The 20,963-nt window shown below is 31.0% G+C and overlaps 1 protein-coding gene and 1 long non-coding RNA gene across 3 annotated transcripts in view; one reads left to right on the forward strand and one right to left on the reverse strand.

Annotated features, from left to right (window-relative positions):
- Window positions 1-5,263, reverse strand: part of LOC129223362 (3-phosphoinositide-dependent protein kinase 1-like) — a 33,609-nt gene extending 28,346 nt beyond the window's left edge. Inside the window, 3 exon segments of the mRNA XM_054857940.1 lie at window positions 4,593-4,726; window positions 4,729-4,750; window positions 5,110-5,263. Of these exon segments, the coding sequence (XP_054713915.1) occupies window positions 4,593-4,726; window positions 4,729-4,750; window positions 5,110-5,127 (174 nt within the window). The 5' untranslated portion in view covers window positions 5,128-5,263.
- A 150-nt stretch (window positions 5,264-5,413) lies between these two features.
- Window positions 5,414-20,881, forward strand: LOC129223363 (uncharacterized). 2 transcript variants are annotated; one of them, XR_008580628.1, is made up of 3 exons: window positions 5,414-5,555; window positions 8,677-8,910; window positions 20,132-20,881. It is a non-coding gene; the product is annotated as an uncharacterized LOC129223363 (long non-coding RNA). The 2 variants fall into 2 exon arrangements; XR_008580627.1 differs by having other exon boundaries at window positions 5,474-5,578.
- Window positions 20,882-20,963: the final 82 nt, after the last annotated feature.

Genomic DNA, 20,963 nt, shown 5'->3' on the forward strand with positions numbered 1-20,963 from the left:
CCACTTCTTTTCGTTTACTTCATTAGAGCTTGATGTAAATTATAGACTAGATAAGCAATTTGAAAAGTTATATCAATAAATAACTGAGTGATCACACTAATTTTTGGTACACCAAAGGAGAAGTGTGATTGCTCTTCGTCGCACCTGAATGTGTAAGAAACTCAACATTGAAAACTAGTTAAAGATGCTACAAACCTATGCATGTATTACATGTCCATTCTTTCATCAAGTTTAATGAAATTTTTTGGTGAAATGCTATCTTGAATACCAAAGCAGTCATATACTTTTATCTGAAGATGCTGTATTATAAAGCTGGGGATTTTCCAACACTGCTTAGGTTCTATCTTGTTCAATGAAAATGATAAAAACCAGAGCACCTTGTGACAGGGGTTTGCCAAAGCTGACCCAGACCGAACTCCCCCCCCCCGGGTTCCCGGGTGGGTCCACTTGAAAAAAAAAAAAAAACACATTATCTCGGTAAAGAGGGTTTTTTTCAAAATCAACTCCACATTGAAAACATTTACTTAAAAAAACAAACTCAATATTATAACAATACTGATCAGTACCAAATCCAAAAATTGTCATCTTTCTTTTTGGACACTTTATTAAGAATTAGAAATTAAAACTGAATATGGGCTTCACAATGAATATTTTTCTAAAAAAAAAAAAGCAATAATTACTTCAACCAATTTCATTTTTTTTTGCACTGTAGGAAAATGTTCGGCTAAACTTTGTCAGGGAATCTCTTTTTTAATGGCAGTTTATTGCAAGGTTGGCAAGTGAAAAAATTAAGACTACAATAATCGTCAAATTAGCCGACCTGTGTGATGACTGCACCATATTCCTTAAACTATAATCGTACTTAATTTTAATAAAAAAATTTTTTCTTGAGTTGGTTGATTTAAAAATAATTAGTATTCTTTAATATTCATGTTTATGCGGTCCCCTTTATTTTAAAAGTTAGTTACGGGTTGTGAGAACGAACTGCAAAAAATATTCCGAAGTAGTCCTTCATAATGTATTTTTGCTTAATTGTGAAAGCAGTTGATTTTACATCATGGGCCTTCATGTATAGCAGATACATGAGATTTGGAGCTAAAAATTGAATTAAAGAAACTATAACAAATTTTAAAACATATAAAAACAGAAAAATTATCAACAACAAAACAATAAAGGAGTGTACAATGATACAAAGGAGAAAAATTACGTATAAATACATGAAATAATTATATACTAAAAAATATAATAACAAATAATTATAACATATGTACAACTATGTAACATATTTTCCCTTCTAGATTGGCCACGTTAAAGAACAAGGAATTTTGATAATATTTCATAAATTAAGATATTTTTTCTTTAATTTTGGCATATTTACAAAATATTTCAGTAAAAATAGAACGAGTTTAAAATAATATATGGTTCTATGCAAAGTAAAAGTAGCAAAGCATTATTTTGGTATAAATACAGTAAAATCCCTCTAATGCGGACATTAAAGGGGCATTTTTTTTTGTCCGCAGTACCAGGATTCCCATAGCAGAGGGGTTTAATAATGTTATTTGCATTGGAACCAGGGAATTAAAAATTGTCTGCATAAGAGGGGGTGTCCGCCTTTGAGGAGTGTCCCGTTAGGAGGGGTTTTACTGTAAATTCGTTTTGAAATAATTCTTGAAAAACTCCGAAAAAATCAAGGATTGATCAAAATTTGATCAAAAACCCAGGCGGGCTAAGTTTTTTTCCCCCAAAAAAACCCCAAGTTTTTTAGAACTGGGCCTAGTAACGGTTGGCTTAATTTTTTTTAATTTACAAGATATGTCCACAAGTATGGCTCTCTGTTTAACGACTTTCAAAGGACCACAAAAAATCGTCCTTAAATAGAATGCTTTTAACACTACAGTGGACCATCAGGGACCGTGAAAAGTCGTCGTTTAATAGAGTATCATTAAACAGAGAGCCAACTAACTGTGTTTAGGACGTCAATTCCAAAAAGCTTCAAGGATAGCGCTCTCTCAAAAATCCCTGAGAAACGTCCAGCCTAAATCTGTGAGAAACAAACCCTATAACTCATTTATGATTGTCTGAAATTTCGTTTTTCAGAACCTCAATTCGTAAAATTATCCAGGAATCCCCGAATCACCCCTTAACTTAATATCATCCCAAAGATCATTTAAAATTTCTATTTTAGAGCTTTAAATTTAAAAAAAGAAAAAAAAAAAATCCAGGAGAACGCACTGGAACTCTCTGGTAACACATCATTGATGATCATCTACAACAGCATTTGAATTTTCGAAAAATACAAAGGGAGGGTCCTCGAACTTTTCCACCCACTAACATTACCAAAGATCCTCTAAAAAATGAGTTTTAAAAAGCTAACTCCAAAAATTTTTCAGGAGAGCAATCACCTCTTCTCGCCAAACATCGTTGAAGATAGTCTTAAACTTTGTTTTAAGTACTTCAATCAATTTTTAAAAACTTTTCGAGGAGAGCCCCTAATCTTTTGTACCACATCATTAAAGATCATCTAAAATTGTATCATTAGAACTACAATTTTTTAGAGAGGTCCCTTTACCCCCCCACTTCTCAACAAAATCAGAGATAGTAACTGCGTTTTTAAAAGCTTCAATTTTGAAAAATGGAAGGGGTAAGCGTCCTTGAACCTTTTTCTCCGAACATTACAAGGATAGTCTAAAATGCATTTTTGGGACTATAATTTCGAAAAATTATCAGGGGAGAAACCCCCATTTCTGCGTGAATATTATACTTACGATTAGGTTTGTATCTCTAATACTGAGATCTAGTTTTAACTCCCCAACTCCATTTTAATCCAAAAGTTAAACTATGTCCTCTGTATTTAAGATGCCGTTGAAAAAATTCAGACGGCATCAATGTCATACACTCACCTTAATTTTTTGACTTCACCACGGACCTGCCCCCCCCCCCCCCCCGGTTTTGGTGGTTGCATAAACCCCCAAGTTCTGAGGTATAGTGTCCCGAGGTAATATCCCAATTACTGAAGTTCTGTGTACACCAATACTAATCAAGTTGTAACAAAAAGCTCTAAACATATTGTTGTTGGAATAATTTAATTCTTAGCAGAAGAATTTTATAGCAGGCTAGTTCTCAAAAGGTGGGTACAAAAACGTTACATTTGAGCCATTTTTAAAATTTTGGAATTTGAAATCAATTTTCCTTTTATGCATAGCATGTACACCTAGAACATCATTCACAAACATAAAAAGACAGCAAGTATTGATAAAAATTAATAAACAGCAAATTTAATGATCAGTCTGTAGATAACAGATTTTAGACATCATCATAATGAAAGTTTCATTTTTTGAACTTTTCCAATGAAAATTTTATCTGTTTTAAATTCTGCAATGAACAATAGAGGATTTATGAAGTAAATGAATGACCTTACATACTGGTTTTAAAATAATAAAATTTTGTTATGGTTTCGTAGAATCCAAAAAAAAAAAAAAAACTCATCCATTTTGCCAGCGCAGGTGATAAAGCGCCAAAACCGACGCTGTTGGCGAAAACCTGAATTCCTCTCTGGTAATCCTTTTCTTATCGTATGATGTGAGTTGTTGCCAATCGGGGTTTGCTGGCAAGTTTTTCCGCCTTTGTTTACTATTCATTACGATCATAACTTGAGTTTCTACTGTTATTTATGTAATGTTCAATGCATAACGTATTAATTGTGCAAAATACCAATGGATTAAAGAAATTAACATTATAATAGCCTTTTTTTATTAAGGTTACAAGACAGATGATCATATTATAATATTGAATAAATGCACAGAATTATCGGCGTCTAGATCGTAACGCAATTTGGACATCTCACATATATGTTTAAGAAAAATGATTTTTCTTCAAAGATACTGCATAAAAACATATGAAAAACACTTTAAAATGATCAACAATTGATTTTGAGCATCGAAAAATACCTTTAAATCATATAAATCATATATTTAGTACTCAATAATAGCATTGTCAGGATCGTAACTTTTGGACATACATGAAACTTCCAACTTCCTTTTTTTCTAAAATTTTTTACACAATAAATAATCTGTCCTTTAATTTTTTTAATTTGTAGAAAATATTATCAAAAAAATATTCAGTTTGAGATTCATACCCTTAATTTTTTTTGAAACGTTTGGAAATAATTAAAAGAAATTTTTTTGGTGGTACATTTGCTCAGTTAACATTTTGAAAGTCCAAAATTGTGCCTTTTAGCAAAGAAAATATTTTTTTAAAGGTATTTGAAGAGCATTTTTTCCATAATTTTATGTCAATTCTTATCTCTATACAGTATTATTATTTAACTCAAAAATTTTTGAGTCAATTAAAATGAAAGTTATTTGGTGTTGAAGCTTCAAAGTAGAGATCTGTGTTTGCTCCCACCTTTTGAGAACTGCCCAGCAATAAGACAGTTACTGAAACTTTTCCATCCAACTGGGCGGGGGGGGGGGGGGGATAGCAGACACATAAGTGCAGATGGATCGTTTTTAGGGTCATGACATGAAACATTTGAAATTAATCAATCAAATGAAAAGGACACAATCGTCCAATGTAAAAACATATATATTTACCATTGAAAAAGAACCTTCACCAATAAGCTTCCCAAAGCGAAAATCTTTTGCAGACTTTTTTAAAGGCCGTTTAGAAGAATTGGAACTTTGATCTGTTACACCAACACTTGCTCCATTTCCAGCAGAATCTTCTAATTTTGTATGTGACATTCTACAGACTACAAAAAATAAATGACAAAATTCACCGATAAAGATATTACAGTGTACAGCAGAAACAAGAAAAATGTGCACATAAACAAAAGATAAACTTCTACATGCCATAATGCAACAACATTTCTTTACATTTTTAAAGGAGCTAATGCTATATATTGTACAGAATGGACAAAGTACATTATACATCAGACTACTGATAGCACCGCAAAAAGTTTTTTATATCACTCATGATAAAAATTCCTAAAAATTAAAAACTCCTTCGCATAACACGAAAGAGATGTACCACATAAAATTCGCAAAAAGAAATTATTCGGAAATTTGTAGACACAAAAAGTCAACAAATAAATTGAATAAATGTCTTTACTATTTCTCCTGCGTTCATGCTTCTGTATTAAAAAATTACATTCAAAAACTTAGTTTGTAAAACAATGTTCAACCATTGAATAAACAATATAAAATTTACACGAATAAATTAATATTAACAAAAAAATTAATTTTTTGTAAGAAACGCTTTTCTTTTGAAGTAGAGTTGTTTCTGTCCTTCCTCTTCGTACCATAGTTAAGTTAAATGTTAACTTTAAAGAAATGATTTAATTGATAGCAAAAATAGGAAAGTGTTGCAATTTTTTAGAAGTGATAAGCAATGAATTGATGCATTTTAGTGACATTTTCAAACACGCAAATTGTTTTTTTTCCCCTTTTAAATGCATTTTTAAATTTGTTTCGGTGTCGCTCGGATCTGCATTGCCTGAAGCTGTTCAGCTGTCTCCTGTCAAAAAGGGCGTAAAAGCATAATTAATTAATAATTAGGTAAAACTCTCTGAATATATCAGGTATTTTGAAACATATTTCCTGTTTTGTGAAACTGATTATTTTTAAAATCTTTCTTCAAGTCTCTTTCTCAATTCGTTTCTTTCGTCTGTTCTGTTTAATTTCTATAGTCTTTTTAAATTTGATTGTTGGCAAAGTAAATTTTTAATGAAAATCAAAACTATTTCTGAAAGTTTGTTTAGCATTTAGATAATTTTAGCAGAAATTTTAATTGCAAACTCTTATTTCGATAGTAAATGAACTTCTGTACCTGTTCTATCCTACTGTACATTTCTTAAATTTCTTAAGTTTATGTTCTTTCAGTGGTTAAGCAAAAACAAGCGGTACAATGAAGTTTGAACTATGTTTTTCTCTTTAGAAATATGTTTTTTCAATATAGTTTGTCACTAGCGTAGCCGGGATGTCATTTTTATTTTGGAGGGTGTCCAATGAAAATTACATGTCCTCAAATATGAGTTTTCTTATGCGTAAAAAACGAAAACTTATCTGTGAAATGATAGGCATTTTCATTTTTGAACGTTCTTTGATTTTGGGGAGGGTCGAACTCTGTGGACCCTCCCCTTGTCTTATATATGCCACTGACTATCGTACCTACAAAATTATAGAATAGTAATATAACTAGTGTTTATAAGCAAGTTGAAGGTTGTACACAAAGATTTAAGATGCTTATCTTATGTAGGTTGAAATTTATGTTTTTCCTTTATCAAAAGTACTTCATAATTTTCACGTTGAATAATAAAATGTCTTTTAAGATCATACATATAATTTTTAAAGAGGGTATACTTTATAGCTGTAAAACCAACCATTGGCAAAATGAGGACTTGTTAAAACTTTTGTGAACCAGAGAAAAGTAATTTTTAAAGTTCCATTTAGTAAAGTGACTGATAGCTTTTTACAACAATTCTTGAATTTTAAGTCATTTCATCATTAAAATACTGGATCATGAAGTTTCTCGAAAAGCTTAAATACTTTTCAGTGTGAAAAACCTCCCACCTTTTTTTTTTTTGAATCAGTTTCAAATGCCTTTTTTTTCAGCTTTAATCAATGCTGAATTTTCTTCTATGAAACTTTTGTTTATTGCAAAAATAACTTACAGACAAAAGCATTTTATTTTTAAATTCAATCCAAAGACATCTAGTTAGCTCAAATCTTCACAGCTTGGTACCAAGAGACTTATCGATTTTAGAATTTTTGCCTCTTTTGTGTCATTAATTTGTTGATACATTTATTGCAAAATCGTCATCATTTTCTCAGAAACCATTGCTTACACCTTACATGTAAAAATAAAAATATGTTATATAGTACCCAATAAAACTATTCTAAAAAGTCATTTTATTTTATGTAATTTATTTTATTCTTATTTTTAGAAGTTTTAGATAGTTCTTGCTTGTGTAAGATTTCTGCTAATTATGATTTCATTTTTCAATGCCACTGTAAACAGCTTCAATGAGATAACATCTCCGCCTTCAGCTCGGTTATTCACTATTCCAGAGTAATAAGTTCTAACAAAAACCAAACTGCAGCTTTTGGATATTATAACCGGCTGTCTAGTTTATTGCATATTATATAGTTCGAGGCATAGAATGATGGGATAAAATCTGAACTTCGTAAAATGATGGATGAATAAAAAGGCTAACCAACGAGTTAGCATAAAACAATAAAACCTGTCATATGGCTACAGAAAATAATGATAGATCGTAATTTAAATTATATTTATGCTAATTAAACCTTAAAAAATAGATTTCTCCTCTTTAACATTCATGAATTCCTACTTAATATTTGGTAGTGAAATTCATCGTTTAAATCTCAAACCTTGTGCAAATTGCAGAAACAGTTGCAGGTTTCAGGTCAGCAGAATCTAGAGCAGCGGTAGGCAACCCTTCGATCGCGATCGACTGGTCAATATGGAGCCTATTTTGAGTCGATTGTGACAATATTTTGAGCCTTGCTTTTTGTCTAAGTAGAATTATTATACCTTAATTCAAGGAACAAAATTTGGTTTAACTTTTAAATCAAAGGTTATTTGAAAAACTTCTAAACTTTTTATAGACATTGGAACTTTTCCACTCATTATTTTATCATTTTTAAAGCAAACAGTATACTTATGTCTGAAAATATTCTGATGATGTTCAACAAAACATTATTTTTGCAATATAAAGCAACAACATAATAACTATCTAAGTATACTTTTTTCTTTAAGAGTTGACCTTCTCCACTTAACCACATATGCAAAATGTCGGTTTAAGCCTATAGTGTATGATGCACCCCCCCCCCACACACACATACAAGTTGATCTTATAATCCCACTAAACTTGGAAAGTAAATCTTCAGTCAATTAAGGTGCTGACCGCTGATCTAGAGTTTGCTGTAACTATAAAATATAGAATTTTTTAAACTGTTGATTTAAAACAATTCAACACTTAGTTTTCATAACTAATATTCCTAGTCTTATGGAATTGTCAATAAAAAACAAAATTAATACAAAAGAATACAAAATTAATTTTATCAAACTACTAAAAATAATTGTAAACTTCATTTATTCTTTTACCCGAAGAAAACCTGCCGCACTTAAACTGATTTTATAATGTAGTATATATAGAACTATAGAGTATAACTTAAATATATTCTTTTAGGAATATAATTTTTAGATTGGAGTACCTATTTAATGTATATTGAAGATTTCTTATCCCATAATAGTTCAAAATTTATTACATTAGCTCTATATTATTCATGTGAATAATGTTAGTTTAAATATTTTTCTCATCTTAATTGATAAATTTTATAAAAGTGTGGAAAACTATTTTTTTTACAGCCGGGATATGAAAGCTCTGAAATAAATTTTGTATTTCTCCCTCTCCTTTTATATATTTAAAAAATTACACACGGAAAGCTGAATGTCAAGTTTTAGGTATAAAATAATCTGCTTCACCTTTATATTTGAGTAAATAAACAAAACCTTTATGTACACACTTAATTATTTAAACTAACAATGTGTTTTTAATAATTTGTGAAAAGATTGATTCCTAAGATTTTTTAACAGTATTACAATAGTATTTCATAGCTTTAAGTCATTTCAAAAACTTACCTAATTTATTTTCAGGAAAGCTTGAAAAGAGAGCAACAGTATGCAACATCTGTGATTGATATTTATTAGTTGGATTTATCATGAGTTTCCAGCCAAATTTTCATTGGATATTTAGTTATTTTGATTTGCTAAGCTTCATAATGTCAAGGGGAAAAGGCATTACATAAATTGCAGCATTATGTTGCCTTAGACTAAGCTATTACTACTTTTTTGTTTTATTATGTTGCATTTCACCAAGCTTTTTAAAAGGTAAGCTTTTAGTTGCTTTTTTGGTTTCTTTATTTTATGTTATTAAGTGTTATTTTCATTTGCTGCTTTTGCATCATCACATGTTTGCACATGTAACACATAACGTACAAAAACTTAAAAATTGCTTTAGTACATTGAAAATGCCCTGAAGTAGTTCATTAAAATTAAACAAAAAAAAAAAAAAGAGGATACTTTATTGTATGTAAAAAAGTAATATTTTCTTTTTGTCAAGCTTATTTTAGTTTATAGTTCTTGTCAGACATTTGATTTTTCCCAGCAGGGGAAATCTTTAAAATTTCCGCCCTTACCCATCAGTAGTGCCGGATCTAGATGAGAGCAAGTGAGAGCTTTTTGGTACCTCTATAGAGCCAAAACTCAATAGATCTCTTGTCGCAGTGCTCAAATCTCCCTAATTTCACTTCAAGCCTGAGTCTTAGCCCAGTCTACAAATTCATCAAATTTCTTCCTCTGGCCTCCACACTTGATACTTGATATATAAACTTGAAGGAAGATGTTTTAGGGCTGCAGCTTCAAGCCTTTGCGCTGGCTCAGAAAAATCATAGATCAACATTTCCCATCTTCTTTCAAGTTTTATATCAAGTTTCAACTGAACCCCCCCCCCCCCCCCCCCGACTAAAACAGGATTAATTTACCGCAACTAGGCAAAGCGCCTTGCTTCCCCTGATCTGGTACTGCTTGCAGTTATATATTCACATGCGGAGCAAAGATTTGTCATTCAAATATAATTGAAATTTTCACAACCAATTGATTATTCTCCATGAAGTCTTTAAATTATTTTAATTTGAAAATAAATATCTTTGGCGCCATGATAAACTAACAAATGTGAAAAATTGAGTTTTTTCAAATTTGATGTTTACCGTAGTACTCAAAATGGACTACGGGTTATTACTTTTTAAACAATAGTTTTTTTACTAAAAATTTCCTATAAAAATGAAACATTGAAAATAACTTATCGAATCAAGTGAAAAAAAATTATATTCGGTCTTTTGGCTCTCCTAAAAAGTGCCAATTTTCACATTTTGTTAGTCTAGTATGGTGCTGACGATATTATTGTCTATTAAGTCTACATTCTTTGGAAAGGTATTGCTTAAAATGTGTCCTTCTATTTCATCAAATCAGAAGCTAAAATTCAGTACAGGATTCTCTCCTTTTAGATCCTCTCCTTGAAAATACCTTGGGTGAAACACTGCTGCAAGGAGCAGATTTCAAAAATGTCTGAAAATATTGAAATCAACTTTATATATCGTCGGCACCATGCTAAACTAACGATTGTGAAAATTGGCACTTTTCAGGAGAGCAAAACAATATTTTTTTTTCCACCTGACGTGTTTAGTTATTTTAAATATTTTAATTTTCATAGACAACTAGACAGGGTAAAACTATTGTTTGAAGTAGTTATAATAAGTAGGTAGATCTTTTAGATACCACAGCAAACCATCGAATTTAAAAAACATCTCGCACTTTTTCACACTCGTTAGTTTATCATGATGCTGATAACATCGTCTGCAGGGAATGTAAAAAATAGTATTTTTCTAATTCACTGTTATGGTAGTACCAGGGCTCCCAACACATTTTATCTTCAGAAAAGGGTAAAAGAGGACCATTTTCAATCAAAAAGAGGACTAAAGAGTACCAATTAGGATTAAAAAGAGGACCTTGGGAGGACCATTCATTTAAACCCAAGGAAGAACCAAAAGGCAAATTAGCTGCCTGCAGCTAAATCCGTGAAGATAATTTGTTAATTAGCCATAATACTGATTTTTAATGATACAATTCCTTTATCACCTTCTGTACAACTGATCTTTTTATCCATTGAATAATAATATTTACACAAACATTTAGATGGGAGGGGGGGGGGGGCAAGCACTTAGTTCAGCTCTTAAGGCAGCCTCCTTAGAACTAAATAGGCGTAATGATACATTTTGAATTGAACCAGGGATGCTAGTAGTCTCACTGAATGATAGATGAAGCTGTGCTTCATCTTTCTTTAGTTTAAAATTATTTTTGTGTTTTTCTGTCTTGTAATGCTTCTTAATAGCATTATATATCCCTTCTCAACCGATATGACTATCACACACCAAACAGATCTACTGTATTGAAAATTTTTCTAAAAATGTCTGAAATGTTCAATCACAAAGAGAAGCAGATCACATGAGGCTTAGTTTTGCAATTTTCATATCCAAAGTATATTTCCAAGAATCATAAATACAAATACAAATACAAATGTGACGACCAGCAACAGGCTCTGGGCCCAGCTAGGCTGGTCCTAGTCAATTAATTAGTCCACAATGAAGATCAATGGCCCTCTTAAAGCTATCCACTCCCTTGCTCATTACCGCCTCTTCTGGTAAGCTATTCCAAGTGCCCTAGACCCTACTAAAGTAGTAGTTTTTCCTGATTTCCAAGTTAGCCTGAGATTTAAATAGCTTAAAACAATGACCCCTTGTCCTGCTTTCCCCACAAACATGTTAAGCCTATTAAGTCTGGTATCATAATCTAACTCTGAGAGTCCCCTTACTAATTTAGTTACCCTTCTTTGAACCCTTTCCAATACAAAAATATCTTTCTTCAGATAAGGCGACCAAAACTGAATAGCATACTCCAAATGAGGTCTTACTAAACTCCTATATAAAGGCAGAACTTTTTTAGATTTGTTTGAAATAGATCTATTGATAAACCCAAGCATTTTGTTGGCTTTGTTACTAGCAATACTGCACTGTTGGCTAAACTTGAAGTCCTGATTTATAAAGATACCCAGATCCATAACATTTTCTGCCTGATTTATGACTGAACCCTGTAAACAATATCTCATACGCTTATTTCCATGACCTAAGTGTAGCACTTGACATTTCCCTACATTAACTGCCATACCCCATTCATCTGCCCACTTAGTAATATGATCTAAATCCTCTTGCAGCTGTTTTACTTGTTCTTCATTTTCGACAATCCCCATAACTTTTACATCGTCAGCAAAACAATTCATGCTTCCAGAAATATTTTCATTGATGTCATTCATAAATATAATAAACAAAAGAGGCCCTAAAACTGATCCCTGAGGAACCCCACTTAAAACATCACTCCAATTAGAATGATTTCCTCTCACAACTACTCTTTGCTTCCTACCAGTAAGCCAATTTCTAACCCAAAGTAAAGTTTTTCCTCCTATTCCTATGTCAGCTAACTTGCTGAGAAGAGCAACATGAGGTACCTTGTCAAAAGCTTTTTGAAAATCAATACAAACAACATCCACACATTTTTTGTTATCTAAAGCTGAGGTAACCTTGTCGTAGAAATGCAATAAATTAGTAGTACAGGATTTACCTTTCCTGAAACCATACTGCAAACTAGTCAACAGACTATTAGTCTCTAAGAACTTCATGATCTTAACATACAATAACAAAGCTTACATTAAAAAAAATACTCCATGATTGCAGGGTCATAAGTGCTTTGAGTTTTTATGGGGGGGATAAAACAAATTCGGACGTAGCATATCAAAATAACTTCTAATTGTTATAATATAAAAATATTTATAAGATGCAAAACGATTGAAAGCTCAGAGAAGCAAATTTTCACAAACCAAGTTTAATGTTGGCATGTTTCCCATAAAATAAAATTATTTATTTTCTACTAAATTAAACATAAAACATGCTAATCTAACGTGGCATGTGGGAAAATAACATTCGATTGGGCAAAAAATTTTAACATTTACATGATTCAAAAAGTTTGAAATTTCACACACTAAAAGCAATTTTCCGCGAAGTCCAAGTAAGTTTAATGATACCATGGTTTCCAAAATAATTCTTTCGTTAATTATTGATATTAAATGAAAAATAAGCTAATCTATACAGGGGTCTGGCCAGAGGATATTTGGGTCCGTTAACGGACCCTTCACAAAAATCCGATCAACCAAAATGGACCTTTCACAAAATCCCAATCAACCAAAACGGACCCTTCACAAAATCCCAATCAACCAAAACGGACCCTTCACAAAATTCTGATAAACAAGATCGGATCTTTCACAAATTGTTTATTGAAAGAGCAAATCTGAAAGAAAAATAATGCATTTTTCCGTGTATGAAACTGATAATTTTTGGAATCTTTTTTGAAGTCAAATTAGAGGCATCGGCTTATACAAAATCTGCTAATTTTGCAAAAAAAAAAGATTGGCGGCACTCTTGTGATGCTCCTGCAAGCGATAAATAATTGCTACTGCCAAATAAATATCCTTATATATTATTTCTGTAGCCTGTTTTTGGTTTCTACGCCAGATTTTCCTCAATTCTTGATCGATTTCTTTGATTTACGCCTTATTTTAAAGCTTATGGTGCTGGCTACTGACGAAAAAAGACCCACGGTCTAAAAATTGTTATTTTCAGCCGAAAAACCTGTTTTAAAGAACCAGAATGAGGTTTTCGGTTAAACTTATAACTTTAATTTGCGCTATGATCGACAGAGCTGAATAGCTTGATCGGCAGAGCGTTCTCTTCGTAACCAGGAGAATGCGAGTTCGGGCCCATGTCCGGACAATCTGCAACAAAAAAATTAGAGAAATATCGCGCATTACATGAACACTTAATTAAGTGAATAACAACTATGAAGGAATAGAATAAATGAGAAGGAAATGCTCTTTGTTGGTATGAAAACTTGATGTGACTTTGTGCTAAAGTATTTCGGAATTGTACTTTTTTTTTTCTTTTTTTAAGCTTTGGCTCGGGTAAGAAATTTAAAGCATAATGTAAGCGAAAATATAAGTAACAAGTTTAAGATTTCAGACTACAATAGAATGGTTTTTTGTTCAGAAAAAAATAATAAATCGCATATTGAAATATATATTCTTCTAATGAGTTTTTGACTCTTTGTACAAATAAAAAAATTACTACCTCAATTTGAAGGGTAAAATATATATTTTTTCTTCTTTTTGCAAACAAACAAATAGCTTATCACATTTTTACTACATTCGAAAAGCTACGCTTAAAAAAGAGCATAGTTCAATTTATTTTGTATTTTAACCGTGGTGTTTAATGATGAACACGTGCTGCCATCTAGGTCATAACGGTTCAAGCAGCCTGCGGTAACAAATTGTAAAAATTTTCAAGAATAAAAAAATGTTTCTTCAATATCTTATCTTATATATTATTCCCTTCTCATTTTAAAACTTATCAGGCTGGCTAATGAAGAAAAATAGACTTACGGTCGAAAAATCAAGTTTTCGAAAACGCCCCTTGCTGTTTCAAAACCTTGATGCTGCCTGTAGTTCTTATGCATTTTTTAAAAGCAAAGTTCTAATGCAGTTTTCCATTTTTTACGTCGCTTTCGGCAAAAAAAAAAAAAAAAAAAAAAAAAATAGCCTGTGTGTGTGTGTGTGTGTTCATATTTTAATAAAGCTTAAAAGCACTGGACTTAGTTGTTCGGTTAAATTGATAAGTTTTTTTTCGGTAGAGCGTTCGGCTATAAACTATCTGAACTTCGGGCAAGTTTGACTGTCCCATATAATATCAAATTTATATTAGTATTACGCATTACATGTACTCATAACATACAAACGTAATAAAATAAATGCAGTGGGAATGCTACTTGGTGTTTCGACTCCTTTATGCAGGCTAAAGTTATCATTCGGATAAGTTGACTGTTAATCGACGAGTGTTCTTCCTTTTTTTTAAGCTTTGACTACATCCAGACCACTGAGCATAATGTAAGCATAAAAAGTATTAGATTTACCTAAAGGAAATCCTTTTTGTGCAAAAAAAACATATTCATTGTATGCTGAAATGTAAATGTTTCTAATAGCTGTGTTCGACCTTTTGTACAAATGAAAAAATACTACGCCAAATTAAAACTACGAGTTTCACCCAGTAAACCTTTAATTTTTCATTCGCGCGAATACGATATAAAGCATTAAAATTATTATCATCTTCATTAGCAAGAAATCATTTTCTACTCCTCTGCTTTCTGCTGAAAAAAAAAACATTTTGTCTACGTTCGAAAAATTACACTTAAAAAACGGACTCAGTTCAACTGGTTTTGGTTTTGAATTTTAAGTGTTCGATTAAAAGTGAAACATGTGCGGGCATTTAAGCCGTAACTGTTAAAGCAACCTTCTATGTGTAATAGTTCAATATTCAAAGATAAAAACACTTATTTTCAGTCTAATTTATTACTTCTCTAGAATGTTCGTTTCAATCGCTACGTGAGATTTTTGTCATTCTTTAATCAAATTCCATGCTTTTCGAATAATTTTAAATCGTATCATGCTGGTTAATGACAAAACATAGAAGCACGCTCTTATTATTATTATTATTATTTTTTTGGTAAAAAGCTTTTTTGCTGTTTTTTACTACGTATTCCTTCAATGAATAGCTTTCGAAAAGGAAGGCGCAATTGCTAGGTTTGTTGGTGTGTCGGGTTGTTAATTAGAATGGCGCCAATTCGAATCCGTTCCAATAAATATCTCTTTAATGTTTCTCTTTTTCCCGTCAAATGCTCACATGGGCAGGACTGTATTTGCCACAACCTGTTTTTTTACATGCACAATTTTTGCTTTTTCATGAGTCACTACTCAGCCACACTTTTAATGATATTTATGTTTGAATTGAAAATATGTACGACCAAAAGGTGAGCGATGATCAAATTATCACAACGTTGTATTTAACGAGGTTTTGTTACTGATATCTTTAAATTACATGCCTTCTCTTCTGCGCTTACTTTTTTTTCGGTTTTTCTTCATAATGTTCATCCTTTGAAATTCTTAAAGAGCGAAATACCTTATGAAATGATTCGAAGCACAGTGCGGAGTTCCGCACGGGTCGACTAGTAATGCTTGTTGTTTGTTTCTTGGAAAGAAATTAACACCTGAAATTAAGTTTGGTTTTAAATAATTTTGTTTGTGTGTTTTTATCACAGTTAATTAGCAGCAGTGTTGTTGTAAACTTTTCTGAAAAGGCGTTGGTAAGCCCTTTTCTCCCGGCTCATGATTTAATAAAGAAGAATAATATGTACCAGCGAAATGAACCTAGAACTGCAAAGGGATAGTAAGGGTGGAGAAAAAATATGATCGCTTCAGATAGAGTTACCAACTTCAAAATTATCACCACTTAGCGCCTTTATAATGACTTGATTAGAAAACATTCTCATCATTTTATGTTTTTATGGTGAGGTGCGATGTTTAACTGTTAGTTTGGGAGAAAATTATATGGGTTTAATATTCGATGCTAACAAGGATGATTAACTTCAAATAAACTCTAAATTACCGTCTTTTCCTTTAGATGTCTTCATTTTGAAAAATGCAGTCATTTAACATCCGATATGAGAATCATATTTTGTTCTTTTTTCAAGCTAACTTCGCCTTATTAGGATGAAAAATAAATGAAAAGTCTCATTATTTTCGTTAGAACTCTCATTTCAAGTTTTAAAAGCAAAATTCCAATTTCTTTTATGAGTCAAAAATTGAAATGCTGAATCGATGGTTTATTTATTTATTTATTTTTTTGCTTCGACTGTGTCCACAGATATTAATGATATGTTTATCATAAGACTCTAAAATGCAATTTTAAAATAATTTTATCAAAAATATTATTTGTACAAGAGCCATTGTTATATTTTTGATGCCTTCACTTTGAGAATTGTGATCTCTTTGCATCCGCTATGGGAATCCAATTTTTCGAATTTTTGATGTTTAGTACGCTTTGTTAAGAGGTAAACAAATAAAATCTCTTTTTATTTTTGTTAAAATCACGGAATTTATAAGTTTTAAACGAAATTCTGTGCTTTTTAAGAATGTCTTGGGTCAAAAAGTTAAGTGCTGAACCCTTGTCTGATTTTTTTTTTTGTTACAATTACAATTATTTTAAATACTGTACAGAAATATTTCTAGTATAATTTAACATAATGTAGAATGCTAGATAAATACTGATACTTCAGAGAGCAAGCCCCCTCCCCCCCCTCCCGCCAAATACTAGAAAAACACTCCAGAATGATATTCTCGACATAGAAGAGGAAAACACTCAACTTTAAGTTTGAATGATGCAGTTTGTGCCATCTCTAAATTCTAAAATTTCGTTTTAACTTTTTTTTTTTGCGGAATTATTTGATTTTTCACAAAACTAATTCATTTTTCACAAAATTATTTGATTTTTCATAAAAAACGGACCCTGTGAAAAATCCTGGACAGACCCCTGCTATAGCAGCATATGTTAAAATAACTTCCAATTGTCAAAAATATCAAAGTGTTCACAAGATGCAAAAGGATTGAAATTTCAAACGCGAGATGCAATTTTCAGCAAAGTCCGAGCAAGTTCAATGTTGCCATGGTTTCCAAAATATTTCCTTCGTCAATTATGGAAATTAAACGAGAAATGAGCTAAACTAAGGTAGCATATGTTAAAATAATTCCAATTGTGGAAAACATCAACATATTTACAAGATGCAAAAGGATTGAAATTTGAAACGCGAGAAGCATTTTTCGGCAAAGTCCGAGTAAGTTCAATGTTGCCATGGTTTCCAAAATAATTCCTTCGCTAATTATTGAAATTAAACGAAAAGCTAAGGTAAGCACATGTCAAAATCACTTTAGATTGTAAAAAGCATCAAAATATTAACAAGATGCAAAAGGATTGAAACCTCAAACACGAAAGCAATTTTTCGCGATAAATTATATCGAATATATATGTTCAGAAAATTGCACTAATGAAATATTTTTAAAAGAATTACAAGCACAATCCAATGATTTTTGAAAGAATTCAAGCAATAAAGAAACTTTTTATACTTTTTCAAGGTTTTCAAGCACTTGAAAATGAGAGACCTCTTTTTTTTTTCACCTAAGAACTTTTCAAGGTTCTTTTATGGGCGTACAAACCTTGTTTAACGTGCGCTGCAGCGGCGTGTTTGGGTGTACAGTAACTTTTAACGAAATGAAAAACTTTTAAAATCTGATATTTAAGTAAAAACAATATAAAAGCGGACTAATTGGACCAAAATGTTAAAAAGCGGTCTAAAGCGGACTTTACCATAAAAAACGGACTTAAAAGCGGACCATTTGGGAGCCCTGGGTAGTACTCAAAAGGGGCAACAAGTTATAACTACTTCAAACGATAGTCATTTTCCTCCTAAATTTATCTTTAAAAATAAAAACATTGAAAATAACTTAATGTGTCACCAGACTTAGATAAAATGAAAAGCTTTCTGCGAACACAACTCCTAACTGGAAAATTTTCTGCAAATAATTATTTTGCCTGACTCACCCTTGAATAAAAAATTAAATTTATATTCAAATATGAAAGAGACAAAAGAAAAGTGCTTTAAATCATTTAATTTTTTTTACAATAACATATAGTTTGCTTATTTTTCATCAACTGAAGAAAACTGCCAAAACCATTATTTTTTTTACGCATGTGCTTTAAAAGACTTTTGGAGAAAGGCTTTAACAGAAATAAACTCTGGGATTTTCTTAAAAATTCCCTTAAAAAAAATTTAAATTAACATTAGCAGTTTGAAAAAAAATTTCTACAGAGCCAAAAATTTTCTGCGAACGCTGTTCGCGCGTTCGTCTATATTATGCAAGGCTGTGTGTCATGTGGAAAAAAATTTTTATTCAGTGTTTTGGCTCTACAGGAAAGTGCAAATTTTCATTTGTTAGTTTATCATGTTGCTAACGATATAAGATGTTATAGGTACCAATGATATTTGAAAAATGCATACTTTAGGGTTTGATGTGATGTATGTTGTTGATAATCTATTTTTGCATTTCTAGGAGGATTTTTTTTTGTGTTTTTTTAAATTTTTTTAAAATTCTTTTGGTTCTCTCCTCCCCCATCTTGATAAGAATTAGAATAGAGTAGTCAAATAACATTGTTGCTTTTTCTCTTCTAAAAATTGTGATCCCTTCCAAACATAATCTTGGAGAAGATTTTTCCCATTTCTTAAGTTATTCAACTATATTTCATTGATTAAATAAATTTAAAAATCATATAATTTAAAACAGTAAGTGTACAATTAAAAAAAATAAGCTTCCAATAAATATTAATTTTATATAGGAGAGAGGCTGAAAAAAGTTGTGTCATTTATTTATGAAAAAAATGTTCACCTCGATAATAAATATTTACCAATGTGCAAACTATAGATTCCATTAATTCTATTTTTTCTAATGTTTTAAGATAACTTTCAAGCTGTGGTGAATGACACCAGAATTTGAAATTATGACTGTTCCTTGTAGAATTTGAATTTTGGATTCAGATTTTCTACATATCTCACAATTTTTCTTGATAATAAATATTACCTTGATATCTTTAACCAACACAGACATTTGCAGTTCCACTGCAATCTTGCAATTAAATGTTGAGTTTCACTGCCCCTTATGCTGAATAGATTTTTAAGCATACTTCTGAAAACTTGTGGAAACAGTGTTTTATAAAAGTTTGAAATCATGTGTAACAATGTTGAAAAAAAAGAAATAAGAATTTTCTACTATTTTAGCTCAGTACTTTTGCAACTACTTTGTAATTATATATGTGTAACTATGTATTATTGATTTAATATTAGATAGTTTACATATTTAAAAGTAATAAATTAAAATATATGTGGAATTATTTTACAAATTTGAGTTGTAATTTTTATTGATTACTTGAATAAAATTTTTTCTGTAATATGCTTAATATTTATGCCTTGAAGAAGATTGAGTGCAGCGAATAGAAGTGTCCTTATTTGGGTATTTTAGACACCCCTTCAATAATACAAAGACTAATACCCCAATGAACAAAACACAAGGTGTTTTTTTTTTTGGGGGGGGGGGGGGGGAGTAAAAAGAGAAAAATACCTTAAAAATTTCAATGTTGCAGTCTGCGCATTGACCCCTCCTCCCCCCTTAATATGCGGTTACCCCTGTTTTAGAATATATCATCTCCAAAATATCTTCATAAATTTAAATTTTCTTCAGATTAATGTATAGCTTTTTCATTAAAATAATTTTTTCTTAAACATTTAAATTATTCACTTTTTTTTATACATTTATAGTAGCTAATTTGTTTTATGTTTGTATTTCAAACTTTTGTTGCTATTTTAAAAGTAGAAACAAATTTTGAAATCTTGTTAAAAAAAATCATGTAAACTCTAAATTTACTTGTTAGTTAAAATATTTTAATTAACTTTTGAATTCTAGGCATTACTTTTTTGTTGCACTATATTTAAAACTAAAAATACTTTATTACAGGCATTAACTTTGTTATTCTTGAAAACTCCAACAAGCTAAGATGTATCTTTCTGAAAACAAAGTCAACGAATGCTTTACCGAGCAGGAGTACAACAACTTCCAGTTTTGGCGCGAACCAATCATAGATTTATCACTTGATGATTTTGAAGTATGCGACTCGAACACAAAAGAAGAAATCGATGTTTTGAGCCAGTTTGACTCGTTCTTGTACTGGAGGGAACCTATACCTGATTTGGATGAACTGTTTTGAGAATTTAGTTTTGATTTCAATCTTTAATTAGTTAACTTAGCATATAAAAGCAAGCTTGCTAAAGCACCCGTCTTTCAAATCGTTTTAATGAAAATAATGTACAGTAAATACATTAGTGAACCTGAAAATATTAGTCATACTATAATCATTTTATTCAAATTCTGGAAAAAAATTTTGAGACTAATAGTATATTAATCTCATAAAGTATCTATATTGATAAATATTGTATATTATTTAGGTCTTAATTTTCTTAAGAATTTGTAAAACATAAAAGATTTTTGCTGGATTCATCTCAATGTTACATTAAAAGGAAATGAAATGCTCTTTTGTAGAGTAGTGTTCCAGATTTTATGTACATTATTTATTACCTTACACTTGTCGTTTCTATTGTAATTATTACATGGTATCAATTGTTGCGATGTCAATGCATGAATTGAATTGACAGTATTTTTCCTTTTATTTTATATGTAGGAATTAATTGAATAAACAATTTTCTGTAAGTAAAATGTTATGATGTATTTTTTGCATTGAAATTGATATTGATTTTTCTATCATTTGAAGTGTTTTTAAAAACTGGGCCAA

This window comes from Uloborus diversus, chromosome 5 (assembly GCF_026930045.1).
Source record: "Uloborus diversus isolate 005 chromosome 5, Udiv.v.3.1, whole genome shotgun sequence".
Classification (NCBI taxonomy): domain Eukaryota; kingdom Metazoa; phylum Arthropoda; class Arachnida; order Araneae; family Uloboridae; genus Uloborus; species Uloborus diversus.